At 31.1% G+C, this 21,227-nt stretch overlaps 1 protein-coding gene and 1 pseudogene across 1 annotated transcript; one reads left to right on the top strand and one right to left on the bottom strand.

The window, feature by feature from the left end:
- Positions 1–23: 23 nt before the first annotated feature.
- LOC131951253 (uncharacterized) lies at positions 24–21,033 on the bottom strand. The gene is made up of 32 exons (XM_059313611.1): positions 20,957–21,033; positions 20,078–20,250; positions 18,112–18,360; positions 14,916–15,041; positions 14,305–14,435; positions 13,844–13,994; positions 12,882–13,150; positions 11,897–12,047; positions 10,970–11,128; positions 10,478–10,684; positions 9,908–10,177; positions 9,181–9,423; positions 8,922–9,070; positions 8,632–8,776; positions 8,116–8,320; positions 7,530–7,752; positions 7,006–7,156; positions 6,292–6,378; positions 5,853–6,142; positions 5,482–5,566; positions 5,275–5,384; positions 4,804–4,951; positions 4,393–4,430; positions 3,702–3,819; positions 3,324–3,404; positions 2,865–3,031; positions 2,118–2,390; positions 1,665–1,880; positions 1,091–1,265; positions 650–741; positions 183–311; positions 24–83 (listed from the first exon to the last, which is right to left on the bottom strand). Exons 2-32 carry the CDS (start codon positions 20,205–20,207, stop codon positions 24–26), a joined length of 5,028 nt encoding a protein of 1,675 aa, XP_059169594.1. The 5' UTR covers positions 20,208–20,250; positions 20,957–21,033.
- LOC131951550 (uncharacterized) lies at positions 16,049–16,208 on the top strand (annotated as a pseudogene).
- Positions 21,034–21,227: the final 194 nt, after the last annotated feature.

Here is a 21,227-nt window from a genome sequence, read left to right as displayed (position 1 = left end):
ATACTTGAATAAAATTTCATCAGCTAAATGATGTGACATATACAAATATATTTTGTAATGTGCTTTGCTCGGTTCTGGTATTTCTGCTCTCCAAAAAGCAGGTTTTAAATTTTCATATTTTACTGAAGCTTAGGTTTGCAGCTATTGTGATAATAAAATTGACTTGCTAAGTTAAACCTTACCGATAAAGTTGTGGGTAAAGAAGATTCAGGCAATGCGTTGTGCTCAAGTTGAGAACCTAATGCCCGTCGCATCTTCAGAAAACTTTGTCTCATCTCCTCACATAACACAGGATTTTTTGTTACAAATATCTGAAATGGAAGTAACAATTATCATATAGTTAATTATTAATTAATGCTAAAAATCATTTTGATCCAGTTTAAATAAAAAAAACAGCTGTACTGTTGTGTATATAGCTGTGTAAAATGGGTCTGGTTGAGGAAGAATGAAATGGTTGGCCAACAAATGAAAATGGTAGAAATCATTGTAATAACCAGATCTAAAATTTTGAGGTTTTAAATATTTAAACTAACATATGCGAACTAAAAATGTTATGTATTATAGTGAAATACAATTTTTCAAAGTTACAAACAAAATTCAATTTTAAAACAAAATATATTTTAACCATGATAATTTAAATTAATTTAACCTGATGAATATACTTCTGCTGGTATTCTTCAAAACTTTCTTCTTCAGAGCTATTGTTGGTGTCTTCTTCAACTTCAGAATTTATTGGTGATTCTGTTTTTGGGACAATCATAAAAACATATTATTATTCACATATTTTTTTAATTAATATCAAACACTAGTAGTGGCTTTTATTTTTAAATGTAGAGTGATTACTAGAATTACTTGATAATTAATACATTAAACTGACAAATTTTTCTGATGAAAAATAGTAAATGAACAGTAAATGTAAGTTAAATTAATTTAAAAAACAAATTCATTTTTTATTTATGTTAACTATTTGTTGTCACATAGGGCTTATATCTCCAAGATCTATCTATCTCACTTTAAATTTAACTCAGTTGTTCTCAGCAGCATTGTCCTAACACTAAAACAAATATCTTCATGTGCATCACACACTGACCTGGAATCTTGTGGCAATCATTTGATTTGGTGGCCTCAAGAAATCTCTGCCAGAGTCTGTAAAGGCAACATGTTGTTTTTCCCGTCCCACTGCGTCCCAGGAGCATTATTGGTTTTTCCATTTTACAGTTGATTATATCAAATTCTAGTTCAGTCACTTTAAAGGGAAAATCTATCTAAAAAAGGGATGATTTTTTTAAATTTTATTTTATTGATCTACTTAAATATAAGAAATGTTATATTTTTGGTGGAATAATTAGTTGTCATTTAGGTGTAATTTCTATCTAGGTGAGCAAGAAATAAATTGATACTGTGAAGTTCATCACATTATATTATTTATCCAGTTATAACCCAAGAACTACCCTTACAACACTATGAAAAACAATTCTGCTTTGGTCTTAACAGGATTTAATTTCCAAAAAATAGTTTAAACATCTATGCGAAATTACACCAAAAACAAATGAGTTTAATTTAATTGATTAACAGTTTTAATTTTTTTTTTTAAATGCCTATAACTTACACAGGGATTCTAATGAAATGAGGATGAAGATGATAAAAACAATCTTTAATGCTACCTCAACAAAGTTGCAGTCTAAAATTGCAGATACCATAGTTGGTGCGAAAGAATAAAATTTCATTATATGAAACTCATTTTTATGAATACTCGTTGGAAGAAATAATTTGCGCATGCACATATTTGATTCCTTACAACCATCAGGACGAGATTCAGAAAACAGTATTGGTATTCTCTGAGCAGATTCCCAACCAGCTGTATACCCTACTAGTGTTTTCTGAAACATGTTAAACAAATTAGTTTATTCAACTTTTAAAAATGCATATAGACCTAATATTTTTAAATATTTAAAAAATGTAATCATGCAAGTGATAGGAATAGATTAACAAAACAAATTCTTGATGCAGAAAATATTTTATTTTAAAAATAAACCATAAACTCAATTCAATAATCTGATAAATATCTGACAATATAAATGAAACAAATTATAACTTTGTAAGAATTCATAACTTACCTGTATAAGAGATGTTTTCCCTAGCTTGTGGGAAGTAACGATCTTCTGTACAGTGGCTTCTAACTCTTTTTCCTTTAAAACAATATCCCACAGTCTTAAAACTTCTGAGTATACTTTGTCTGTGTTTCCTTGTAGTTCATCTGTTGCACCTAAAAGACTTTCTTTGCTACATCTTGGTGAAAATGCCACAGCTACTTCTATCAGTAGACAAAAGCCATGTGGGAGATCAACTGTAAAGATCTCCAATGTGTCAGGAACTCCATTCTCCAAAATCTGGAAAATTAACTTCACGTTATTTATTACGCAATGAATGAATCTTTTACCTAGTTGAAAGCTGGGGTAAAATATCAAAGTATAATGTAAAATAGTTATACTATACAGGTATTGTTATCTCCTTTCTTTTTTGTTCTTTGTAATATTGAATGGGTCGTCCTCCTACAGTTTATTATTCAACATGTTTTGCAACATATGTCTTCAGCCTGTTTTTCTTTCTGGATTTGCTTCCATAGCCTACCCAAGGACAATCTGCAAGGCATCAGTTGTTTGATTTTGGATTTTTCTGTCCTATATAGGTTGTTGATCCCAGGGGTCTGTTTTAGCAATTATTTGTTCCACTGCCCAATCACATCATCGGAAAGGTATCATTGTGATATGTTTATTTTTATACCAAGTAGGTTACCATTAAAAAATTGTGTTATTGTTTAAAATGTATAGTTAACTTGATTGAAAGAATAATATTAATGCTACCTGTTTTTCACAGTCAGAAAATGCAGATGCCAATTGATAAATCTTTCTGATTACATATTGTTTAAAAGAAGATTGGGAGAGTTCTTCAATGCTTCTTTCACTTATGTCCAATAGGCCTATATGTAGCTTTTGATCTAACTGCACTTTCAACACATTCCAAAACCTTTCTAGAATTGGGGAGGTGATAAGAGAGTATTAATTTGATCAATCCTAGCATTAAAATGGTTTATACAATTGCTTGTTATTTAATTTGTAACAAGAAGATATGAATACAAAAATATGGAACAACAAATTTATTTCAATTTTTAAAACCTATACTTTCAAAAGGCTTTTATACTTTGTTTTCAGTGCACTTTATGAAATAGCATTGTTAATTAATGTTTGAGCCATCTAAAATAAAAACTTGTAAATATAATACAAACACAAAAGTCTAAATTTCAATTTAAAAATAAGAGCTACCTGTGCATTCAATTTCCCAAGTTAACTCATCAAATTTTGATGGTTCTATAATGGTGATTGTGTCATCAGTGATAATCTCATCTAGAGAGCAAGAGTGTCCAAGAATAGAGTTATTGATGTTTAGGTCTAATGGTTGTAGGATAGTGATACAGACAAAATGCCAATACAGGCTTGGACACACTATGACAAAAGCATTACACACGAACACATCACATAGAAAAATAAAAGGATAACAATGCTAAAAAGACTACACAGTGTAAGGGCATACATAGTTTTCTAAAACTCATTTCAAATATTATTGCAAAAAAGTGTTAAAAATTGAATCTTTTCTTTGAGAAATTTTCAAACAAAACAAATTATGTTAGTATAAAAAGTCACCTTTTTGTGGTAGAGTAAAAATATCTACTCCAGTAGCTAAAGAAGTATGGACTCTCGTTAAAAATCCATTATTAGCATCAGGCAAAGCACTAAACATTGCCTGTGCTCTTATTGAAATCTGTAACGTCAAAAATAAAATTTATAAAATGATGTAAAAAAACCATCACAAATGAATAATGATTACATTATAATCTGAATAAATTGTAGCAATTGTTTTCCTTAATATATATATATATATATAATTATATATATATATATATATATATATATATATATATATATATATATATATATATATATATATATATATATATAATTATATATATATATATAATTATATATATATATATATATAATTATATATATATATATATATATATAATTATATATATATATATATATAATTATATATATATATATATATATATATATATATATATATATATATATATATATATATATATATATATATATATATATATATATATATATATAATTATATATATATATATAATTATATATATATATATAATTATATATATATATATATATAATTATATATATATATATAATTATATATATATATATAATTATATATATATATATATATATATATATATATATATATATATATATATATATATATATATATATATATATATATGCTTAAAGGCTATAAATCATAGATTACCTGATTTAATGCATATTGTTTCTTTTTATCAGTAGAACCTAGGCGTAAATAAATTTTTATTAAAAAAGGCAATGCAATTTTTGTTATAAAATTACTGAATAGCTTACAAAATATCTTCTATTCTCCACTTTTGTTACAAGTGGGTAATTTTTAGTTGAAAAAATTTCCTTTTTGAATCTGATGGTCCTTGAGGCAATTGAAGTAGATTTTACCTGTTTCTGTGACTTCGGATAGTGTGGTTTGCATTATGCTAAGCCACCTTGATTTTCCCATCAGGTACCCATCAGAGCTGGTTGGATTACAAGACGTTCTAAGGACTTGAACCCAAATTAGAACTGTCCCATTCTATACATTTAGGTAGATTGAATTTTGAATTTTTCCTAAAAATGAATAACTACAGTGTGTCTTCACCTTTAACACTTGTTAATATGGGTTTTCTTTTATCATCATCAGACAGATATGAAATAGGCAGCTTTTTTACTTTGTTTTCTTTTTCTGTTGGAGCATCGTGATCAAACAATAGTTCTAAAGCTTTCATAGAGTTCTCATTACAACTTGCCTGTTGATGGTAAAAATGATACAACTTTTTTAGCTACAGTAATAAATGATGGGATACTTTCAAAAACAGTACTTTTAACTCCATAGTGACTTCAACTGATTCAGTTTAAGTTAAATTATGTCCTTTGTCACCTTATCTGTAGACCATAATAGCATTTTATTTGTTTATGGAATCTCATTCATTTAACTTCTTTGGAAATGCGTGTATCAATAAAAAATCTCAATACTTGATGGACTTAATGTATATGTTAATAATATGTCTTTGTTTATATGAAGAAACTTATTCTAATACAGATTGAATTAAATTCATATAGACAGCATTACCTGAGCTACTAAATGCATTAAAGTATTTCCCTCTGAATCAATAGCATTAATGTCCAAGTGTTTGTCTTTTTTATGCATTTCTAGAAGTTTCTCAAAAATAATAAAACTTCCTGAGAAATAAAATAACAAAAAATGTGTTTATCCAAAGGAGAAGTGTTCTTCCAAAATGCTAAATACTCTCCAACACTTGCATACTGAAATTCTAACCTGGGCCCCCTCTCAGTGCAATCTTTAGAGCTTCATGTAATGGACAATCTGTTTTAGAATTCCATTTCAAAAACATGATACAGAGCTGAAATATGTGAAACCAAATTAGTCGCAGAAAATTTTTTTAAGTTTTTGAGTAACTTGAGATGTGACTGAAGGCTATCAAGTACTTGTTAAATTTTGATCTGCTAAACAGGCAAATAATATAATAGTAACACTGGGTGTTTTCCAACATTAATGCATTTGACTATGTTGATATTTTTTACAAAATCAGTTATTTATTTGGTTTTAATTTTACGAATTTTTTTACCAAGGTTTTATTTATGAAATTTATTCCTTGCAGTAATTAATACATTTTAAAATGTAAGCACCTTCCACTCTTGCATTTGTATGCACACATCTAGGAAAGTATTATCAGCCACAGCTCCAAATTTGAGAAAAAATAACAGAATTTTAACTTTTTCCTTAGAATTCCATTTCTCATGCAGTGAATTTAAAACAGTCAACAGTGTCAGAGAAGATGCAAAGTTTTGGATGGACTTTTCTTTTTGATACAGGTTAACTAATGTAAAAATTTCTTCCCATTTCTGAGATGCTATTAGAATTTTCAGAATTTTTTTCAAACTTTCAATGTTGATGTCATGAAAAAGTGAGGCATTTGCTGAAATGTAGAAATAATATTGCATATTCATTATAATAATTTTAAAAAAAATTTTTTTTAAATGTATGCCTCAATATCTAAAAGACAAAAAGTAACTTAAAATGCAAATTCTAACTTTATAACAATACAGTTTATTAAATAAATTTTACCTCCTGAAATATATTGTGGAAGTAAAGATGATAAAAGTTTTACTTCATCCTCTGTATGCAGTTGTTTCTTTAAAAGAAATTTCATCTCTGTAAAGTTAATAGTTAATAATCAACTGTTTTATTTATATAAAAATGAACTAAATGTTTAAGGAACAGAATGGCTATTTGATAGGGCAAAATACTTCTAAGTTAACCCATGAGTTCTTAAGTTAGCAGGCGCATGCTGTAGCTATAGTCTGACCACATAATCACTTCATATTAATAAATGTGAACTCTAATTCTTCTGCACTATTGAGGTAAGGTATACTAGGATAATGTACTTATGTGATTATTACACATTTTAACAATTTCCTGATGACTAATTTTTATGTGCATGTGAGCTAATGTGGGCTACATCAGAAGGTGTCATGATTTAGTTTTTATAAAAAGGAAGGGAGGATAAAACTAAAACTTAAACACACATTTCAAAATGGCTGATCATTTTTTTTTTTGGTAGTGCTTATTAAGCAATCAGAAAAGTTTACATAATTGCCAAATACAGAAGCAATAACCTGTTTCTTTTAAGACTGACATTTTTTCAAAATAAATCTATTTATGTAGTTAATAAAAAAAATGAGACGCCATTGAAAATACAGGGTTTTTTAAAGACCACTCGTTTTTAAAGAAACAAAATTATGCTACTTTAAAATTGCTAAAAAAAAAGTATTGTATTACCTGCTTTTAAAAGAAGATCTCTGATTTCATCTGACAGATCACAAAGCTCTGATGCAAGTTTTCCATTACAGTTTCTTGCCCGTACATCTACCCTTTCTTTCAGAAAATATTCTACAAGTTCTTTTCTCCCTTGCATTGGAAATTTTGTCTCCTAAAATAAAATTGCATTCCACTTTTTACATTATTATAGGCCAACACCTTTTGACTTTCTATTACTTAAACATCTAGACGTCATGAATTTAACCTTGAATTAAAATTTTAGTTTACGAAAGGATATAATATTGAGGCCAAATTAAGATTTAATTCAATCTGACAAAACTTTAATTAATGAGTTAACGATTCACTTTTAGACTGAAACATAATTTGTATCACATTTAGACTTAAAAGAATGTTGAAAAACAGAATAAATTTTATTAATAACAGCAGTAAATAATTAACTTGTATTTGATGTTCAAAAACAGAATAATTGTTATAAATAACAGCAGTAAATAATTAAATTAAAATTTCAAACTGGCCAAACTTACTGGATCAGACAAAATGTGCAAAACTGTGTTTCTATCTCGATCTCTCAAAGTAAGATTTTCTTTTTTCATCCCCAACCTCAGTAGTTTTTTAAGTAACTCATTGTCTTTTAATGCATGAGAACATTTCACAGCTGCTTCTAGGAAAGTATCACCAGCATCATATTGAAAACTTTCAAAACTGGTTCCCATGTCTAAAAATAACAAGAGCAGATCTCCTAGCCACCTGCAGATTGAAAATTTTGTTACATTTTTTAAAGATTTCATGTAATATTTGAAGTAAAGAAATTATATATTTAACTTAAAGAACATTAAATGCCTTTTCAACATTTTATTTTTGAGATTGGAATAATGTTGTATTTGAGTATAAGAAAAAGCTACAAAACATTATCTGGGTTAACAATGCACTCATAAGCAAATAGTGTTAAGGTTAATTAAAGTTAAAGTCGATCATTTGTTTTTATAACTGTTTAAACCAAATTAATTTAAAACAACAGTATGTTGCATGGAAGTTGGATTTTTTTTAAATATGCAGATTTTCAGTAACAAACATCTAAAATCTTATAATATTTCAAATAAATTAACTCACTTTTCAGGGTTCAAAGCTATATATTGACAAATGTATTTGAAATCAACATCCATGTTGTGTAAAGTGCCTGAACATTTCTCTCCCCATTCAGCAGAAAACCTGGCAAACTCCCAGTTGCCTTCTTGTATAAAAGCATAAGCCACTCTAAACCACAAGTCTTTAGTAGAATTTTTCAAAGTTTTGCATAACAAATCTCTCAGCTTTGCTGTGAAAAAAATTGTTTAGAATTTAAAATTGTTCAAGACTTACTTTAAACAACAGCACACTCTCTTCACTCTCTGAAAAGGTGGTAAACAGGAATTAATAATATAATAAATTCAATAAACAGATAAATCTTTTATTATATTATTATAAGATTTTTAGAGTCACCAAGAATTCATTATTTTAGCTGAGCAGCACTAGATAAAACTTAAGCAGGAACTTTAGTTAGATTAGTTTCATTAAAAGCAAAAGCGGATAAAAATATTTAATAGTCAATAAAATAATGTCATTAAAAAATAATCAAAAGGTTTATACTGTCTTGTTCCGTCATCACCAATGCCTCTTTCAATATTTGACACTGAACATCAATTTTACTGCAAAAACAAGCATTGGCAAAAGCTATAATAGCCTTTCTTTTATCACCCATAGCAACATGAACTTGAGCCTTTTTTAGATGAACCTGCAATGCAGTAGAATGATAGTTTTAATAAATAAAAGATGGAGATGTAAATTAGGGAACATTAACACTCAGCCCACTGAATAAACTATGCATCAAATAAGAATGAAAGAACAAAAACATCTATGTATTTAAGTTTATCAAATACCTCGACATTGGTATCATCCAAGTTTAAGCTTTTTTCCAGATCTTTTAAACAGTTTTGATAGTTCTCATCAGCTTTTTCATATTCCCAACAATCTGATCTTTTGCTGTAAAGTTTAGCTAGATTCCTTTTTACTTTTCTTTTTGTAATAACTGGAATTAGTTTTAATTTATTTCAATATTTAAATCATGTTTTCAGATATATTTTTTTTTTACTTTTGTTTTCTTTATAAGATTATTTAATAATGATTATAAAATAATACCTGAACTTTTCAAAAATTCTTCAATTGCTTGTGAGTAAATCTTTAAAGCTCTTGATTTGAAACCATTTTTGTATTCTTCATCACCTTTTAGCATTATTTTGTGCCATGATCCTACATACTCCTCATCAGTATTTTCAAGCTGAACAGCAGTAGGACCCAAGACCTCATTGTTTACTAAACCTGGATAACTTTTTCCAGAAATTAAAGGTTCACATGTACTGGTTATCTTTGTCTGGGATGTTTCTAGAAGAATAAAATGTAGCAATTATCAAATTATACAAACTTTTAGTACATTTTAACAAATATTAATTTAAAAAGACAGTTATATGAAGTGAAGATTGAAATATTAAAATTTTGAAGCAAAAGTAGCATTTAAATATTAAAAGAAAAGACAAAGTTTGTTTCAATGTTAATTGTTTTTAAAGCTGTAAAATTTAGGAAAATTAAAGTATCATAAAAGCTACTTCCAGAAAAAAAATGCACATTTTTTCAGTGTCTGTATAATAAAAACAAAAATTCAAATTTGTTTTACATTTTTAATTTTATTATTATTGGAATCTAATTTTCACCAAGCTTAATTGATTAAGTTTCTATTCAGACTAGAAGATTAGCATACATACTTTCTATTATTTTATATGCAACAATTGTAGGTGTTTAACTATTGATAGTTATAATTTAAATACATGTTTAAACTTTTTCTAACTTTTATGAATAAAAATAATCTTACCACTTATTAGTTTCTGTATTCCTTCCTTTAAATTGGATGAAGTCATTAAATAGTCTGTTGCATATCTGTTGTATTGGTCCTTTATTTTTATGCTGACTCCACTTTTTAGAAGTATTCCAGCTAGCTCTAAAAAAAAATTCTCAACAATTTTTTTCCTTTCAGCTTCGACACATAAAGTATGGAATGGCGTACGTCCTTCAACATCAACACATGACAAAACCTCATGCTTCACATCCAAATCCAATATTAGTTTTAAATTTGTGATGTCCACTGTGAGAAAAGTACAAATAAAAAAGTTATTCAAATGTTAAAAAGAATTGAAAAAAAGATTATAATAAAATTATATTTTATAAAATGATATTTGAAGATAATTGTTCAATTCAAGTGTAATAAGGCCTACAATTTTTAAACCAGGCAAAAATTTGTTAATTCAATTTTAGCACTTTCTGTTAAGGTTGATTGATATCCATGACCAAGAAGTATCAATTTAAAAAAATTCAAATCTTGGAATAATAAACAATGAAGGTTAATATAAAAGTAACAAAAAGTTTAAAAGAAAGTCAAACCTACTGGTGATACAACTGAACCTGATGGCAGCATGAAAATGTGTTTCCTTAACAGAAGCTGCAAGACTGTTTGGGTTGGCTCCATTACGCAAAAGTTGTGTCAAAACATTCGGAGCATCGAAGTCTTCAGATAGAGCATGAAAGATTGTAAACAGTGTTGCTTCACTGGCATCTATGCTGGTGAATATTCTGCTTTTTGAACTGTCATGAGCTAAAAATAGAAAGATTTCATTCATCAAAGGCCTAAGTTTATAATTGTTAAAAAATATATTTTTATCTTTATTACAAACACATTGAAAACTATTCGTTTTAGAGTTTAGTTTAAATTTTAAAATTTTAAAACAACTCAATAGGAATTTTAACATAAAACTTAGTTTTTGTACATTCCACATTAGCTACCTTATTTCAACATACAATTTAGTCATAATGTCATTAGTTCTCTTCAAGTATTTTTATTTCTATCAATAATTCCCTAACAATACTTATGTGCAGTTACCATTATTTCCATCAGTGGTTCCTAAAACAAAGTGGCTTAGACATTTCCAAGACTGCTTGGGTGGCCAGGATTTGCTTTTTGATAGATAACCTATTATTTCTTTACTGCTGTGAGTCAGCATGAATTTCACCTTCAGTGCCATTGAATGCCAAGTTTGTGCTGTTGGTTTAGAATACAATCATTCCGAAAAATAAAAAAAGATACTTAGATCTTGATTTTTAAAATCCCAATTTAGGTTAATTTCAGTTCAGGCCTAGAGTCAGAATTTGAATTAAGGCTAGGGTTATGGCCAGAGTTAGGACTAGGGTTTTGGCCAGAGTTAGAGCAGTGACACTAGCCAGAACAGTTTTAATCATCATGCAACATAGAATATCTAATAACTAAAATAGAATGCAATGGTTTCAATATTTCATCACCTATATGCAGCTGATAGAGTGAAGTTTTTATGCACCATATTAATGTGATTCATGATTTCAACCAAGTTTATATGTTCCTATGATTTACAAAGGGAGGGGGGAGGGATATTGCTTCCGTCTCTCTTTCAAATATCATGCACAAAAACAGTGCTATTAATGCAAATGCTGTTCATGACATTAGATTGCTTCATTACCCATTGTTTTTATACTAAAATAAAATATTATTTTACAGTAGTTGTTTCTGATGGATGTTTCTATATGGCAAGTGATATGGTAAGGGTTGGTTTATGAATAATATATGAGAGGTCTTTGTCCTTAGTCAGATAAAAAAAAACTGTTTATTTGATAAGTGTTAATGATAAGATTGATTTAGAAATAGTAATGTATGTTTGCCACCAAATCTTACAATGTAGCCTACAACTAGAGGATATGTAGGTCCACAGCATAAAATGTTTTTAACTTTCAAATATTAAAACCTTAATTCTAAAAATAAAAACAGGACAAAAATTACCAGGAACGAGTAGAAATAAATCTGTCGCCATTTTACAGAATGTGATTTTATCTTCATGAGAACAACATTTTTTGAATCCAGAAATGTAAGCATCTATTGCTTCTGCCATGCGGTCTAATTTACATAAAGCCTTCCCCTTGTGAAGATAGTTCTGTGGAGTAATTTTATATAGATCATAAGCAACAGATGGCTCTTGTTACCTCATCCCCAAGCATTTCTCTTATGCTAAAAGTCTCTAGTTTAGTTCTCTGACTCAAGCCTGTTGGGCAGGGGTTCCCAACCCTGTGCCCGCGGGCGCCATGGCGCCCGCCGAACGATTCGTATGTGCCCGCCTCTCGCTATTCGACAGAGACAGATTTTTTTTCATAAACATTATTGAAAGGTTGAAGAGGGATGGAAATTGAAAGTTTGAGGGGTGGGGGGGGAGGGGGGGGTGCTAGTAGAAAGTTTGAGGGTGGGGGGTGTAAATCGAAAGTTTTGTCCCCGGGCGCCGGGAGGGGTCGCTACGCCTCTGGAAGGAGTTTGTCGATTTAAAATAGGTGGTGCCCGCCTCCCTACTGATATTTTACAATTTGCTCTAGAGTAAAAAAAGGTTGGGAACCCCTGCTTTAGGGTAACTACCTTATTTGTCAGGAAATTTAGATTGACAGCTTATGCAGTGGTAAATGAAAAAAGAGAAACTCTACTACATCTGCTACATGTGGCCTATAAACCAGAGATTCTTTACCTGGGTTCGATCAAACCTCAGGGGTTCAGTGGAGATAAAGATGCACACTCAACTAATATGATTCAAGATCTGATTTTGTCAGTTTGGAACTAGAGGGGTCCAGTACTTCCCAAAAGGTTAAGAATCACTGCTATAAACTATCTTGATAGCATACATAATTAACTTGCACATAAATGATAAATAAGTTTTAATGAATGTCTAATTTTATTTTAAATAATTTAAAACAACTTTTACATAAAACAAATAAATAAATCAAACCTTATAATATTTTGGCTGTACTTGTAACCCTTTTTCAGCAAAAACCAAAGCAAATTCATAATTTTTTTTATGGTGATAAATTAATGCTATATTATGATAGAGGGTGGCCAGTTCAATTTTTATATTTATATCTATTTGTGCCATTTGAAAATCTGAAGTCAGCTTTGTGGCTGATATGTACAGTTGTAATGCAGCATCTTCTTGATTAGCTTTGTATTCTTTTGTTCCCATTTCATGAATCTTTTTTTGCCTTTGAAGTATAAAAGCACCTGCAAATAATTAACCTATTTTAATATTTAAATGCAATATTTTTTGTGTTTAACTGTTGCAGAAGTTCCACTCAATAGATTACATATAAAATAGCATTAGAAGATGTCATTAGTTGCTGAGTGAGGAAATACAAGAATTTTAATATTTACATTTCTATAAATAGTCTGAGATATCAAAATAATGTCTCCAGATAAGTTATGGTAAAATTGTTTTTGTTACAACTAGAATTTTTAATTTCTTTTTAAGTTTATGGAGTTTATTCCAGGCAGGAAGAACTTATTGTAGATATAGGTCAAGTTAAGTAGGTCAAGTGTAGATTCTGAATATGTGGAGCCATAGGTCATGTGTAAATATATGTCATGTCATGTGGATATGTAGGTCAAGTCATGTGTAAATATAGGTCATTTCATGTGTAAATATAGGTCAAGTCATGTTTAAATATAGGTCCTTTCATGTGGGGTTTAGGTCAAGTCATGTATAAGTTTAGGTTATGTCATGTGGATATGTAGGTCAAGTCATGTCAATAATAGATAGATCTCTTCTTGAGCTTAAATATACCAGTAAAACAATAGACCAGCTATAGAGTAAAGATAAATATTTTACTACATCCTGAATGGTTTACTTTTTACTCTAATCTCTAGAGGCGAATTTGAAACTAGTAGTGTAGTTAAAATAATTCCCTCCACACTTACTTGGTGCTTGACTAGCTTTTAACAGGGTTTCATTTAATTTATTTTTCTGTTTGCCTCTTCTGCCTACACTCACACACTGGTATGGAAGATTTCCTGCATTATTTGCCAAATTTGCTAGACATCCAGCGCTCAATAAAGTTTTTAAAATTTTCTGAAAAAATTCAGAAATAAACAGTCAATAATTTAGTATTTATACTTGTAATATCGTATTGATAAACTGAATTTTAAAGAAAATAATGGAAAAACAAACAGTATGAATCAAGGGTTAAAAAAATCTATTGCATCAAATGCAATTTAAATAAAAATTCTCAGCAGGACAAACGTTTCTAAATCTGCATTTATTATAATACTTTTCTAGTAATAATACTGTTGACAGCAGCATAAAATAAAACTTTTCTCTACAATTTTCTTTGTAGCAAATATGTGTCTACAAAGACCCCTACTCTGTGACAGTAGTTTACCTTCCCAGCTGCGGTTACACTTTTCGAGTGTGTGGCCACCTCATGCAGGGGTGTGTTCCCCTGATCATCACAGAGATCACACTCCAAGGGAGATAATGTTCTCAATGTACATTCTAGCAGTTGATCATTTTCTAAACAAAATAACGTCATTAGAAACTTTTTATATTTTAACAAACCTCAAAATTTAAATTCTCAAAATAAAATGGCCTAAAAAAATTAAGGACTTGAAAAAAAAATTAAATATTTAATATTAAATATAGGGCCTAAATATACACATTTGAGGTTCTGTTATACACAATATTCAATATATGAATGTCTGAAGCCATATTTCATTTTGCTTTACAGACTGAAAACACAACTTCGCAAATAAAACTATCCTCAACTGAAAGTCCAATATTTATACTACAGGAGATAAAAATTATTAAATTGTATTGGACTGAATTAATTGTTTTTTAATATTGCACCAAAAGCTATTATTCAACTCTGCAACATTAGGGGATTTGTTTGTTTGTTTGTATTTTTTAAATTTTTTGTTAAATCAATAACCAAATCGTGTATGATACATTTGTAATAGCCTACAATCTAATATTAAGACTTTTAAAAAGACTTACCTCCCTCTAAACAAAGGGACACTACTGCTAATAGCATAGGTTTATTGAAGCTGTGTTGAATCGTCTGCAAAGCAGCCCCTAAATCTACAAGCTTACAAGCAAGTCTTAGATGCCAAATCTTGACACCTGCAACAATTTTAAGTTGTTTACCTGAGGTGTTTTTTTTTTAATTTTAAACGTTCTGATTATACTAGCTCCCACCAGAGCAGTTACCTTATATAATATATATATATATATATATATATATATATATATATATATATATATATATATATATATATATATATATATATATACTATATATAGGCCTATATATATATATATATATATATATATATATATATATATATATATATATATATATATATATATATATGGTGCCATTGCTTGGGATCTGTGAATGTTGGTGTGCTAATGATTGGGATATTTAGCTTTTTACAGACAAACTGCTAAGTTATCACCTATCGGGTTAGGTTATGGAATATGGACTGTATCGGTCATCAATAAACGACACGTGTTTTAGCCTAGATTCTATATTTGATCCCCACCGTTACAAAAGTGACAATAGGCCGGTCCTCCCTCACTAACATAAAATCACAAATCCTAAAACCCCTATGCAATCAAAACAGTAAAGAAAGTGAAGTTCTTATTTGTAGGCCTATCCAGCACTAAAATGTATAAATGCTACTTCACATTTGTAAACATTCGTTCAAAAAGTCTTATCATCTTATCCATCCCCGTCCTTTATGGTGACGTCCAGTGGCGTAGCGAGGTCGGGTGTCACCCCGTGCGGCACTTAATGGTGTCACCCCTTAAGGGGGCAGTATCACCCAGACTAAGGGAGGAAAACAAAAATATTCACCAAAAAAAAACTATTCGACATACATAATAATATGTCAAAATTGTACAGCAGTAGTAACGTTTCTTCTGCTATAATACAGTATATAAATGGTAGGGTATATGTATAGCAACAAATTTGCAAAAAATTATTTTGTTAATATTTTATTACATTTTGAATTTTTTGTAAACAATTTTCCGAAACCATAAGTAAATTACTTAAAATTTGGTATAAATCTTCCTTGCGTCAATGGCTATCGTCGGAACTAAAATAATAGGATTCTAATGAAGGATGAATTATTTCTCGGCCTTTTGGCTAAGATCAAAGTGTAGTATCTGTTATGGATCTACACGGATCTTAGCCATTTGGTTGGTCAGTCCTTTTTAGGGCTGGCTGCCGGGGCCGAGAGGCGGTCAAACCTACTACTCTAACTCACGCAAATCTCGCCAACGACCGCTGTGGGGTTGCTCCCACACATCCCTCGAACGCACACGCTCTCGAGATGAGTCACCCAGTACTTGTATTGGGTGGCTTCAAATGTACGAGTGGCTAACTTTTCAATCTTTTATTTTTCAGCCTGACGACACCCATCTAGGAGAAATCTTAGGTGGGAGGTCTGTCTATCGCCAACAAATCGAACTCATCTACTACGTCTAACGCAACTACCTCGCTCAACAAATCGAACTCATCTACTACGTCAAACGTATCTACCTCGCTCCCAACAAACTCACTAACACTCTGACGACACCCACCTAGGAGAAATCTTAGGTGGGAAGCTTCCGTCAAAACACTAGCAAATCAACTAACCATCTCTCAAGATCATCTACTCAAAATAAACAATCGCCAACAGCTCTACCTCGCCCACCTCAACACTTCACCAAGCTCAAAACCATCGACTCAGCAACATCAGCAAACTTCACTCTTCAACGTCACCTCGCCCAACTCAATTACTCGACTACTTCACGTTACTCCTCCTCAAATCACAATGAACAATACTTCAAAGCAACTCACCCCGAAAGATCTCTCAACACAAGGACCTACCCAACTCATCTCCCCAAGCTTCAATGCATCGAACAACTCTACTACCATGCGCATCATTCCTCATCTCAACGCAAGAACACTACCTCAACCACCCTCTCCAAGTTCTACACCATTCGACCAACTCCACCATCAACGTCAAGACACCAAACTCACTCTCACCAAGTACAACTACCAACAAAGAATAAACCATTATCAAACCAAGAGCGTATCAAGCACAAGAAGAAAGGCCAAAAAACAGAGAAGCGATCATGTTTGTACTGTCCTGTACTTTATGTCATAGCAAACCAGAAACAAAATCAAGAAAGAAACAAATGGAACCAAGAAACCGGAACAAAGAAATCAAAGAAACATGGAACAAAGAAATCAGAAGGAATATTAAGACATTGTAAATCTTTTTAATGTTATACTATGTATCACATTGTAATTTTTTAACATGCAACCTATCCACTTGTGGAAGGAACAATATTAAACGCCAAACGGCACAAAAAAAAAAAAAAGTATCTGTTCTTATAATAAAAAAAAAAAAATAAAAAAAAAAAAATTATTTAGAAAATTTCTAAGTTCAATTTTTTTGGTCTGACTTTGAAAAAATCTAAAAATTTCAAAATTTGTCACAATGGATATCTTCTAGTTCCAACGATAGGCTATCCTGTCATACATCTCCCAGTGTATTTTCAGCAGGAAGGGCCTAAATGTTGGAAAACCGCAGCCACAAATTACTTTGTAAAAATTTTTTGGTTAAATTATTTATAAAAAATGTTTGCATCATACGTTAACTTTCTTTTATGTGCTGTTTTATAGCTCCTTATTAATTACTATTATGGTAAAAAAATTATGTGTGTATGTGTAATAGTTTTTTTTTGGCAAATTTTTTCGTCAATTTTCAAATGTCTGGGTGATACTGCCCCCTTAAGAGGCGTAGCGACTCTTCCCGGGGAACAAACTTTCAATTTTCAATTTGCACCCCCCCCCCTCAAACTTTCAATTTGCCCCCCCCCCCCCCCCCTCCCCTCAAACTTTCGATTTGCATCCTCCCCCTCAAATTTTTCTCTATATATTTTACTATTTTTTGCCTTGGTGACACCCCCTAAATGGTGTCACCCGGTGCGATCCGCACCCCCTGCCCCCCCTCGCTACGCCTCTGGTGACGTCATAAATGTACGTCCCTAAATCAATAAAATCGCTGAGACCATATAGTCTACCTGAAGTGGTGACCTTGTATTGTAAATAATTTTTGTTTACACCAGTTAAAGTAGGCCTACTCTTTCCCTGTGCTTATTACTTAATTTACTGTGTATGGACAAAAAAAATGGTTACCCTGTTTCTGTTTCAAGACCATCAACATCCGGCCTACGTTGACCTGATTGGCGGGAAATTCGGACAATGTTGCCAGCTCGCTGATGATGGTGGGGAAAGGGTCAAGGTCGATGAAAACACCGGTGGTGAGTAAAGCGACAGCCTCATATTCGTCCGTGTCACACAGGCGACCGATGATACGGCTCCACGAATCTGGCAGCTTGGGTAGTTGTAGAGGAAACCCCCTCAAACTTTCATACACTGACTTGTCTGCAGATTACATGGACATTTTTAGAAGCGCAGGCATCCGCACGCACTAAATGCCAGTGACTCGCATTGATAGGAAAAATTGAATCAAATTTACAAACGCATTTGATAATTAAAAACGCTTTGTGTAATTTTTTTATACAGTTTTTATATAATTATGTTCAATTAATTAAATTATCTGAGTGCTCTAATTTATAAAACGGCGGCAAATCAGGGTGACTTTCCGTTAAATAAATGACTGGGTGGCTGTGCCTAATGCCCAATGGTATGGCAATCAACGAGTTGACAAGAATCCTTCCATCACTATTGTTGACAGATAAAATCGAGTTTTTGACAATTTTGTCTGCATAGCGGCCGAAAAAAAATAATTAAAAGTTTGAAAAAAATGTATTAAATTTAATGTTTTAAGAATCAATAATAAAAGCTGAACTTAATGTAGAGAACTTGAAAATATTTGTTTGTGTTTAAGGCCATATATTTCTATTCATTTTCATAAAGCCTAATGTATAACTTTTAGTTTCACTTTCGAAAGACAATAATTGATTGGCTGTACAGGAACTCCATTCGATCTTCTGAAGACTCCACTTTCTTGTAATTTGTAATCAAAACTTTGCCGATAATAGTTTTTAAATAAATTGTTTTTGGCATTTGAAAATAATGTATTTAGTTACTTAAAATACTTAAAACATCAAATGTTTAGTAAAGCCCGACTAAAACCAAACAGCCTGGTTTTTGTTACTAAATTTATTTTTAAAATAATATTAGACTATATGATTTTTAAAATATTCAATGGAACTTTCGACTAATTTCGCGACTATTATTGTTGGTGACATTATAGTTTTTAAAAATCTTGAACATTCATAAGGCTATTTAATTAAGGGGAATGTGTAGCCTAAGGCTATACGGGCAAGCAGACACTAAAGTTCAAATGACGTAATTTGACGAAAATAATTTGCTAGGATACTACATAGGTCTAATAAATTGTTTAGTGGGCAATGAAATTTTTTTCGCAGATTTCCTCGAATAATTTTTTTTTATAATTCTACTTTATAAAGAGCACTGAAATTTGTCCTTATCCACTGAATGATAAAAACTTAAAAACTAAAGAGTCATCCCAGGGACGTTGATTTCCAGTTTTAACACAACTGATCTTAGTTCTGGCCTAACAGCATTGAATTTCTTCCTGTTTATCCAAAATATAAGATTTGATTCATTCGATTTTATTGATTATTCTAGTATCGACCCACTCGTTATACCAAGTTACAATCAATCCATATCCACGTGCTTAAGGCTAGTGCTACGTTGCGTTTAAACTGGTTATACATTGTGTGATAAGCGTTGTGTTTACCGGGGAACACATTGTGTGTTTACATTGTGTGTTTACCTGTGTTTTAATCACATAAACACACCAGATTACACGGAGGAGGTAAAAATATCTACACTGCAGCATATCGATTTAACATCACATAAGCACTCTCTGTTCAGTTATACCTATGGGATCGTTATAAGCGTTAAACAACAAGAACTCAATGTTTCTTCCAGAGTTTCTTCAAAGAAAGTCTACTGCCTCCCCCCCCCCCCCCCCGAAAATTTCAAGTACCCCCCCCCCCCCCCCCCGAGAAAAAATTCTGGAAGAAACACTGGTTTCTTCATACAAATAAGAGTACTACACAAGAACGATTATTTATAGGAGTTTTCAGATTTCAGAAAAAAAAATTACCTTTTACCACATCACGAGCTAGATGAATGATGTAATCCTCAAACCAAAAAACGTTTGTCCCAAGAAGTTGGGAGATGGTCAGACACACGTCTTGTGGGTTCATGGTCAGACACACGTCTTGTGGGTTCATGGTCAGACACACGTCGTGTTACTGCATTCTGTGGCGCTCAGATCTAGGGTGGAGATGTTTAGGTGCGAGCCATTTGTTGGCAGTGTGCGGTATTATATTGACACACGACAAGGATGGAATGGATGCAGGCAGCTTGAGGGAACAAAGGGGTTTGTGTGTCAGATAGCTCACATCAACCGTGTGTAGTTAAAGAGGTGTGTTCTGGTGATGCCTTACAGTAGTTTAATTATTTTGTCTAATGAGCAGCAAACTGCAATGTCATATAATTATATATATATTATATATATATATATATATATATATATATATATATATATATATATATATATATATATATATATATATATATATATATACATGCCCTATATATATATATATGCCCTATATATATATATATATATGCCCTATATATATATATATATATGCCATATATATATATATATATATATATATATATATATATATATATATATATATATATATATATATATATATATATTTATATAGTTTCACCCCTACCCCATGACTAATCAGTCACTGATTTTTCCTATCCAATTCCCATTATTAGACTGAAGTAAGAATGCGTTAACACAAAGTCCTACCAGCTAGGCTGAGTCGGTAGTGAAATAATTGATTTAAAAATCGCGTTAGATAGGTGCAGCCGTGGCAGAAGGGGGTTGGACTAAATGTCATGTGACCACAAAATCAGTCAACCTGATGGGTAACGTTAACAAGTGAAGAGTACTCACACGTAACTGTCGTAGAAATCGCAGGTTATTTTGTTGTCTGTTTACATCGTTTCAACGCAATACGGTCCTCTTCCTCCCCTCTCTCTCTTCAATGAAATGTTAGGTAATATTATTGTTAACCGGGTTGTTCTAAGAATAATACTTCGGATATTCCCGAAAAAATTTTTCCCGTTTTAGTTTCAGTATTACCTATGGCGTAAGAGGTGTGTTTGAATTGGGGTTTAGTAACGATAGGCACAAAAGTGTTGCATGTGGTTGGAGTAAAAAAGCT

Source organism: Physella acuta, unplaced genomic scaffold, assembly GCF_028476545.2.
Source record: "Physella acuta isolate Inbredline_101_S28 unplaced genomic scaffold, ASM2847654v3 ptg000065l, whole genome shotgun sequence".
In the NCBI taxonomy this organism is placed as follows: domain Eukaryota; kingdom Metazoa; phylum Mollusca; class Gastropoda; family Physidae; genus Physella; species Physella acuta.
This window is presented reverse-complemented; position numbering and strand designations above follow the sequence as displayed.

Bases quoted from the DNA above. Each gene is read 5' to 3' on its own strand.
- LOC131951253 (XM_059313611.1), bottom strand. From the start codon at position 20,207: ATGAACCCACAAGACGTGTGTCTGACCATGAACCCACAAGACGTGTGT. The intron at 10,685-10,969 runs GTAACTGCACAT...TTCTATTTTTAG, and splicing joins AACCACTGATGGAAATAATG to CTCATGACAGTTCAAAAAGC. The intron at 8,777-8,921 runs GTATTTGATAAA...ACTGCATTGCAG, and splicing joins TGGATGATACCAATGTCGAG to GTTCATCTAAAAAAGGCTCA.